The sequence below is a fragment of the Passer montanus genome, unplaced genomic scaffold, assembly GCF_014805655.1.
Source record: "Passer montanus isolate IOZ18808 unplaced genomic scaffold, ASM1480565v1 scaffold172, whole genome shotgun sequence".
NCBI lineage: Eukaryota > Metazoa > Chordata > Aves > Passeriformes > Passeridae > Passer > Passer montanus.
Window position 1 is genome coordinate 626,329 of NW_024364493.1, and position 9,061 is coordinate 635,389.

At 41.5% G+C, this 9,061-nt stretch overlaps 1 protein-coding gene across 1 annotated transcript; it reads right to left on the reverse strand.

Moving 5' to 3' along the window:
* Positions 1 to 1,445: 1,445 nt before the first annotated feature.
* On the reverse strand, positions 1,446 to 8,812 carry LOC120500015 (CUB and zona pellucida-like domain-containing protein 1). Its single transcript, XM_039704349.1, has 9 exons — positions 8,731 to 8,812; positions 7,382 to 7,517; positions 6,348 to 6,562; positions 5,190 to 5,340; positions 4,104 to 4,327; positions 3,044 to 3,216; positions 2,135 to 2,520; positions 1,537 to 1,805; positions 1,446 to 1,462 (listed from the first exon to the last, which is right to left on the reverse strand). The coding sequence occupies exons 1-9, from the start codon at positions 8,810 to 8,812 to the stop codon at positions 1,446 to 1,448; spliced, it is 1,653 nt and encodes a 550-aa protein (XP_039560283.1).
* Positions 8,813 to 9,061: the final 249 nt, after the last annotated feature.

Consider the following 9,061-nt stretch of genomic DNA (forward strand, 5'->3'; position numbering starts at 1 on the left):
ACACAGAAGCAGATTTGGAAGAGAGGATAATCTGCTCTGAAAAGGCATCTTGCAGTTCTCCCTGATCATAACTCCTGCCAGGTGCAGTTTCAAAGTGATTCAAAAAGAATTTTTTTTTTTTTTTTAGATAAAAGGATCTTAATTATCTTGTACTTCATGCCTGTAAAGGTACAGTCCGTCCTGAGGTACACACAATTTTTCAACTCAGTGACTTGAGATAAAGTACTAAATTGAGACGGTTTTGGATTTTTTTATTTGATAACCAAAGAAATTGGAATGAGTTTTTGAGTATTGTTGAGTTCAAATGCTGTTAATTTAATGATTTTTAATTTTTTTTCCCTCTCTGGATATCAAATATGAACAGCAGTTGACACTAAATAGAAATCTCCAGAAGTAGTTAAAATGACCTCTGGCCATTTTGATTGCTGTTTCCTACCTGGTGCTTGTGATGCTTCAGTATCACAGCTACCACAATGAGAATGTTTGAAATTAAAACCACAAATGCCAGAGTGTAGAAGTTGTATTGTTGCAGGTTTGGTGTTTTGTCAGCTTCCACTTCAGTGAGGGATTCTGTATAGAGAGAAAAATAAAAGTGCTTAAAGTTTAGAATACTGCATGATTTAATTGGGAATTAAATAAGCATTTTTTTCAGATATTTTCATTTGACATGACCCATACAGCGTGCAAATCCTGATTATGTAGTACTGAAGAGTTGTAAAAATTGCTAATAAAACAATCCTACAGAACATCATGATGTTCAGTTCTTTGGTATTGCTGCAGCCAAGTTTCTGCCAAGCAGTGCTGTCACCATGAGAGAGATTTGAGACATTTGCTGAAGCAAAGTTAGGCAAAAAAAAAAAAGGCAATTTGTGGTTTCAGTGGTTTCCTATCTGCTTCTCAGTAAAACTTACTCTGCTTTATAATATTTGTAATTGAATATTTGCCCTTGAGTTACAGATGTGTTCACTTCCACACATATGGATGCAAAATCTTTCACTATTGAAGTAAATGGGAATGTATCTAAAATGTTGCTGGAGTTTAGAAAGGATAATAATTAAAAAAAAAATAAAAGGAAAAATATTCAAATTACTATTTAAGAGCAAGATTAATTCTAAGTATTTCCTAGGTCTGATACCTGAAAGCAAGTGGCCCAGTGTGCTTTTGGCTCAGGTGGAGCTTTGGGCTCCACAAAACTGAGAACAATGGGCACAGTTTGAGTAGCAATACAAGCTTTTAAAAACAGCTTTTCCATATTTTGTAGTTTCTCTTTGCTCTCAGTACCTGACCACTGCAGATCAGACTGCAAATGGCACCAAAGCTTAGTTGTCTTACAGACACCTCTGCAGCTCTAATTTAAAGGCATGGTGCTTTTGGTTTCTGCTCTCAGGACTGTCCTTTTTACTCCTGTGCCTGCAGTGGGAGGATTTAACCTGGCCTACAGTCAGTCAGCTGTGTTTATTATCTGGAGCACCAACAACAAAACTGAGTGAAGCACACACACACATATATTTATATTTTTTATTTTTCCCCTCTTACCTGGGTGCTCAGCAGCCCTGGGATCTCTTTTCAGGCGGATGGGACCCACCACAGTGTTAGTTTTCCATGTGTAGGGAGAGGTGGCTCTTTTCTGCCTGGAGATGCAGCCTCTGGCACAGCGAGAGTTGGTGGTGTTGCTGTCACAGATCACAACGTCACACTGCAGATAAACTGATGGGAAGCTCCTCAGGAACCTGAAGGCCCTAAATTTGAATCTTCCATGGTTTTCAAACGCTGGGTAGGTTACCACAGTGTCATCTTTATTGCAGCTGCAAAAAGATGTGCAGATCTGTTAAAAGAGTCCACTTGGAATAATCATTCTGGCTAAGTCCTGTGAGCTGTAACTACAGCATTTAACCAGGGCACTGTTCCTACACGTGGGCATGCAATGATGTGCTTTTTTTGCCTTCGCCCAGCATGATGTGGTGGATGCTCTGTGGCACATCTTTAAATTTATCTGCAACTCGCTTCTAATCACAGTCTACTAAAGAAGGTAGGTGGAAGAGACAAAAATTCAAAACAAAACAAATAGAAGTGCAGTTGCCATTTAGATCCCATTTCCTCACACATGAGGAGACTGTAATAAAATCAGCCTTACCCACTCCTGATTAAGTCGTATGTCAGTGATCCTAAACCAGGCTGGGGAGATGCAGTGCAGGTATCAATGAACACCTGGAGGTTTGGGTCCGTGGAATGAAGAGTCACTTCAGCAAAGAGAGTTTGGTTCAAGTCTACGTAGTATGGGGAGTATTGGACAGGCTTGGAGAACAAATCCGACTCGTAGAAGGCCATGCTGACGTTGTACCTGCCCTGAGCAGCCAGGTTTTGGATGGCGTTGTTTGTCGTGGTGTAGATGAGCTGCACGGTCTCGTTGTTGCTCATGGTGCACTGGGCAGTGATCTCGGTGCTCCTGCGGCGGGTGATGGCGCTGCCAGCTGCAGCCAGGGAGATGGTGTTGGTGTAAGTGATGCTGTGCCCTTCATCCTGGGAAAGGAACCGTGCCAAGGGCTCAGCTGGGGCTGCACCAGCAGAGCAGTTGAGAGGAATTGCAGCTAAACTGACAAACCTGCCCAGCTCTGCTTATCAGAGGTGTGCAACTGTGAAACAATCTGCACACAAAAAATCTTATTAACCCTCTTCTTGTTTTTTTTTCCTAAACACTGAACCAATCCAGGCAGCAACAAGGTTAAGGAATAGTGCATGGAGCATGGGAAGTACCAAAGCTATGCTCCAGTACCCTTATCAAAACAGTGCTATGAACTAGCTCTTGGCAATCTTTTGGGGGTTAATTTGTGTGGATTCTCCCACATTTCTTTTGAAAAGTTCATTATCATCAGATTCTTAAAGAGGAAAAAATGTTCTTTGTATTTCAAGACAGAAAATATGTAATGGGATGAGCTAAGTGAAAATAAAATCAATGTACTCACATGCTATTCATACACTGCTTTTACCAGCTCTTATCTTTCCTAAGGTCTTGTTAGCTTACTCATATTTTTATCCCCTTTACCTTTTTAATTGTTCCACAGCTGGCCAATGGGAAGGAGAAAATCACTGAATCTGTTACAACTGGTCTGCAAGATGGATCATTCAGCTGCAGGTGAGCTTCCCTAAAGCCAAGGGAGGCCAGGTAAGACTTGCTCAGAACAATTGTCATGCTGTCTGAGGAGCATGTAAGGGTTGCTGCCATTGAAAAAGAATCAAACAAAACCAAGAACACATCAGGACAAACTGCAGGGGTCATTTCTCACTTTGTCTAAATCCTTGAACTTGTCACATGATTCTGGATTTCTCAGTGAAAAAGCTCATGTCCACTTAAAGTCATGCAGAATTTGCACTAAAGTTTCATGCTTATCTTCAGAATTAGAGCAAAACCCCATAAAACTCATGCTGTAAGTTTAATTTAAAACCCAGTAACACAGAAGGGTCTCTGCATTTTTAAAGGGGAAAAGGAATCAAAGTGCTGGTGCAGAATGGTGATTTATGCAGAAATGCAGAAATTGATTTATCTCAGGCACTGAGGCTTTAGAAACTCCTTTGCACCTCAATTAATGAATTAGAATTTAGAAACTCCTTTGCACATTGAATTAATGGGAAGATGGGCATGCAAGGATATAGGACCAATAAGGAAAATAAGGCCCAGCTCAGGGGGAAGGGAAATTACAATATATCTAAACTCTGACTGACCAGTGCAGACCAGGAAAATTCCTGAGCACCTTAGGCAACAAAACCATTTCAACTAACCAGACAATAGGAGTTTATCTTTGCATCTTAGCATAGTAACAATGTTTTGTACAGAAGAAGGAAAACCTCAGATTTTAAGTGGTGCCAGCCAGAAAGAAAGTACCCAAAAGTGAAAGAACTGTTTTTCTTTTGCAGATGGGTCAGGAAGTAACTTATGCTCTACAGGTGAGATAATGTGGGATTTTCGTGTGTAAAGGGGGTTAAAAGACTACCAATAAAAAGGCTTAACTCCTCAGTATCAACCATCAGTCCTTTTGGATGTTTGTAAAAGAAGGATCACATCATAAAAACAATCAGCATCCTCTCCATGCAGCAGGGGCACTCACTGTTGGGCTCCGTGGGGCCTGGCAGGGGAGCAGTGGAATACTGAGCTGAAAATCCTCTGTAGGAGTTGGTGTCATCTGTGGACAGCACAACTGTCATCGTGTTGGAGGCAGACTCAAATGTGGGCTGGGCACGCCCACACACTTTCCCCAGGAGCCCAGAGTCAGTGGTGGGGCCATCATAGACTGCTGTGAAGTCAAGCTGGCAGTTTCTGTCCAATTCCAGGCTGCAGACAGAGGAAAAACCATCACAGGGAAATCTGAGTGCAGCCTTGGCTGTACTGGATGGAGGATTCAGTGCAGATAAAGTGTCTGAGAGTTCCACTCAACTGAAGTGATAGAATGGGGAACAGAACACCACAAACAGGCATTGTCGAAACCAAATAAAACATATAAAACTATTATGTTTCTCAAAATCATTTTAAAGCTTCTGAAACCTCTTGTGTGTATCATAGGGGAAGATTCTTGCAATTTTTCACCAGTGGAGGGTGAATTCTCCTAGAACAGCATTAGAGATGGACCCTGGCCAGGAAAGCTCAGAGCATATTCCACCCTGTGCAGAGATAATCATCTCAGAGGGCAGTGGTCAAGGTAAAGATTTCCTGTGGAATCCTGTACGTTTCACACTGAATTCTTGCAGGGCATTCTGCAGTCTGAATGTCTCAAGAAATGGACCTGCACCTCGTGGTTGGTCACCTGAGATGTCTTCTGCATTTCCCTGACTGGCACTGCAGCTGCTTTAGGGTAATGTACAGGGATGTGAAACACTTTGCAATCATTTTATCATAATAGTCAACAAATCCCTCTATTATAAAAGTATACAGATGCTCTAAAAGTTAAAAAGGACTTCTTCCTGTGTTTAACAAAGTAATGCCTTTAAACAGAATGTATAAAGAGAAACAGCATTTATAAATATAAAAATAAATAGGGATGTATATAAAAATATATATTATATATATATAAAATAAATAGGGATGTATATATATATATATATATATATACATAATATATTATATATATAAAAATAAATAGGGATGTATATATATATAAATATATATCTAAATGAATATAAATAGGGAATTTACTCACAAAAAATCTTGAAACTCCAAGTTTATCTTTGAGTTTTTTGGTGCTTGTATGTGCCAGACACAGTATCTGAACTGAGGGTAAGGTGCTGGGTAGTTGGGGCTGCTGAATGTCCCATTGGGACCAGTTAATTGTCCCCCACAGTTTTCGGTTTCTGAAAAGGAGAGGAGAAATATTGGTAACAGAATAAGTCATATAATGAGTCATATAAAAACCCCAAACCTTATGTAACTATCCGGATTGATTCTTTAGGACTCCAGTCCTTTGGAAATGATTAAAGGTACTAAAGATGGAAATTCCATAGGGAATTTGAGGTCAGGTGGAATTACAAAATGCACAAAGCCAGTGGTCACTGTTTCTGTGAGGCCCAGTGTGATGACCTCTGAGCTGGCTGTAGATGAGTTAACTTTGGCTCTGGGAGCAGCTTAGTGAGAGCCACATTTATCCACATTTTGGATAAATTTGGTGCTCTCTTGAAAAACTGCTAATGAAGATGTTACTCCAACCATGCATGATCTGTTTGGAAGTGCAAAATCTGCAAGTATGAGAGAAATTTCACTCGCTAGACAAAGGCGAAAAAAAAAAAAAATCAAACCAGTGGAACCTCAGACAAACGTAGACTAGAAACAGGGCAGAATTTTTCAGCAGCAAAATTAAATTGGAGCAGCATGAACTGGGATTTGGTAACTACTCTGTAAGAGTAAATTAAGTTTTTAAGAGCTTAATACCATGCCACCAGGTTAGCAGAAGTAAAGGGTCTGGTCACAAGCTAAGATTGATTTTGTCCAAGCTATTCTTATCTTTCAAAATAAAAAGAGTAAGGAGCTTATTGAATTAAAATCCTTACTGACTTCTGTAATCTGTACTTGGCAGGAGTTCTGACTAGATAGTCAAATTCTTCTGGGTAAATGCTGTAATATCTGCAAGCTGAGTACATTTCATAGAAGTCTGGAAGTAAAAGTAAAGTCCCATAATGTCAACTTTGTCACATTTCTAAGTTAAATTTAACTTTTTAGGATCTCTGCAAACGCATCGCTTGTGCCTCTTTTCCTGATTTTTGCCCTATTCCATTCTCTGAGGCCTGAAGACCTGAGTGAGACTGATTAAAGTTCCTTTTATTATGTTCCATTGCGGCAGTTTAAATGTTATTTAATGTCTTACTTGATCCTGGTGAAAAGAAGTAGTAGTAGACGAAGAAGTTTCGTGCGAAAGCCACAGAGTTGGTTGTTATGAGAAAAGTTAAACTGTCTGAGGATGATTCAAGCACTGGGACTGCATCTGTGTCATCACACACTTGTCCAAGGAGAGCTGAAGCAGTGGAGGGACCATCAAACACTTTAATGCTTTCTGTTTCACAGCTTGAAGAAGGAGCAAATCTATTGGGAAAAGCACAGTGAGAACCACCTGAGCTCCTTGGCAGGCACACAGGGTGAACGTGCACAGGGGTTGGGGCAGTCCCTCACATACAGGCTGGGTGGAGAATGGGCTGGGAACACCCTGAGGAGATGGATTTGGGGCTGTTGGTGAATGAGAAACTCAACACGGCCCAAAAGTGCAACACTGAAAATGAATGGGAGGTTGAGGGAGGAGATCCTTCCCCTCTGCTCCCATAGGACCCCTCCTGGAATGCTGCATCCAACACAAGAAGGATGTGCTGGAGTGAGTCCAGAGGAGGCCATGGAGATGCTCCCAGGGCTGAGCCCCTCTGCTCTGGGACAGGCTGGGAGAGCTGGGGGGGCTCACTGGAGAGGAGAAGCTCCAGGGAGAGCTCAGAGCCCTGCCAGGGCCTGAAGGGGCTCCTGGAGAGGGACTGGGGACAAGGGATGGAGGGACAGGACACAGGGAATGGCTTCCACTGCCAGAGGGCAGGGATAGATGGGATTTGGGAAGGAATTCTTCTCTGTGAGGATGGTAGGGCCCTGGCACAGGGTGCCCAGAGCAGCTGTGGCTGCCCCTGGATCCCTGGCAGTGCCCAAGGCCAGGTGGGACACTGGGGCTGAGACAGTGGAAGGTGTCCCTGCCATGGCTGGGGTGGCACTGGATGGGATTTAACTCACATCCAACCCAAACCATTCTGGGATTCACTGGAGGGCACAGAACAGATTTGACAGAGAGAAATATTTAGAGGCAATCCATTTCTGTGCTATATTCTAGTGAAATGAAACAGTACAAAAGCATCTGTAGGAAATACTTACTTAAAATAGGAGAAAATGAGCCTAATTGTTTGATTTGCATTCCTCTGGATTTGCCAGGTGCAGCTTGCATTTGCATTTAGTTCAATCCTTAATGCTTTGTTGGGCTCGTGAAGTGAAGCCCCACAGTGAGGCACCCCTGTTAAACAACAACAACCACAAAAGCAGCTTGCAAGGATATCTCTCAAGTTTTCTCTTGTAGTTAATATTTAATCCTCCATTATGCAAAGACTGGAAGAGTCCATCATCAAACAGATATGAAAAAATGTGCTTATTTAAATAAATGTATTTTATTTTACTTCATCTTATGAAATCTGTTTAATCAGATGGTAAAAGAATATTAAAAAGCCATGGTTTATCCTGATTTTTCTAGTAGCAGAGAAAAGGATCAAGCCAGTAGCACAACTGGAAATGCCAAGTGCTGCAGGACACCTCAGCATCTCTCTTCAGCAAGGTTTGTCACCACAAGCAATTCAAGCCTTGGGATTTGTAAGTACTCTTATGAAAAAAAACCACAACTCACCTATGTCTGGGCTCACTGACACTACTTAATAGGTTAGGAAGTAGTTGAAGTAATGGCCATTGGATAGGAAACTTTGGAGAAAGTTTATATCCACTCTGAGCATAAGATCTCCTTTCTACTTTAATATTAACATAAAAATAATGGTCTAAAGCAGTCAGAAGAATTTTCTGTAGAGTGCATGCAGCCCCAGAAAACAAGGTCAGGCTTTCTGATGGACTCCAGAGGGAATAGAAAGGTTTAGGAGAGACTTTTACCATCAGAACTGAAACCTCCTCTCTGTGAGAGCATTACAGGTCAGTCCTACCCTCCTGCACCCTCTGGGTCTGGGGTCAGACACCCCTGGAGCAGCTCTGCTGCAGTATTTCAGTATCCTGCAATAGCTACCCTCCTTTAACCAGCCACGTTGCTGATCTGAGCACAGAATGGGGATCCCAGACTGAGCAACAAACAGCTCCTTATTGCTTCTGATTGAACAGAGGAAAAATGGACAGATCTCTGTCAAAAGCAAGCATTTCCCAATTAGTCCCCTGATTTCTGTTATTCCAATACAGTATTAATTTGTAAAAGCAAATTTACATTCCAGAGTAAAACTGCTTCAAAATCAGGTTCTTAAATTAAAATAACTGCCATAGGGTGGAATATATAGAGTATTTTTTATTATTTACCATTTTTAATGCTTGCAGTCACGTTTAGGTGTCACTATCCTCCCATCAGCACATTAAAATAAGATTCACTTTTAGAGATGTTTAACATTTTGCCCTTCAGTTGCCTAGATGAGACCTGTTGTGCAGAAATCAATAAAATCTCACAGATAAACAGATTTCCATACCTGTGAATTCTACTGAGTTGCCTTCAGAGAGAGCCAGAGCAGTGAAGAGAGGCAGGAGGAGGAACTGCCTGAGCAGCTGCATTTTGAGGGCAGGTGGGGAGGGCAGGCTTTGGCTTTCCTGACTTTTATACCTCCTGCTATTTCACAACCATCCTGTGGTACCGAGAGGGAGGGTTTAATCTGCCAGCCACTGTTTCTTTTTAACAGATATAAATGAGAAAGTAACAGGTGGGCCTATTTTTTAAACAGGCAACATGTGGAGTAAGTTTAAAGTGCTTTTGTCAGCTCTCAAAGCTGGTTCAAAGCACATTTTCCAGCAGATTTCATTGAG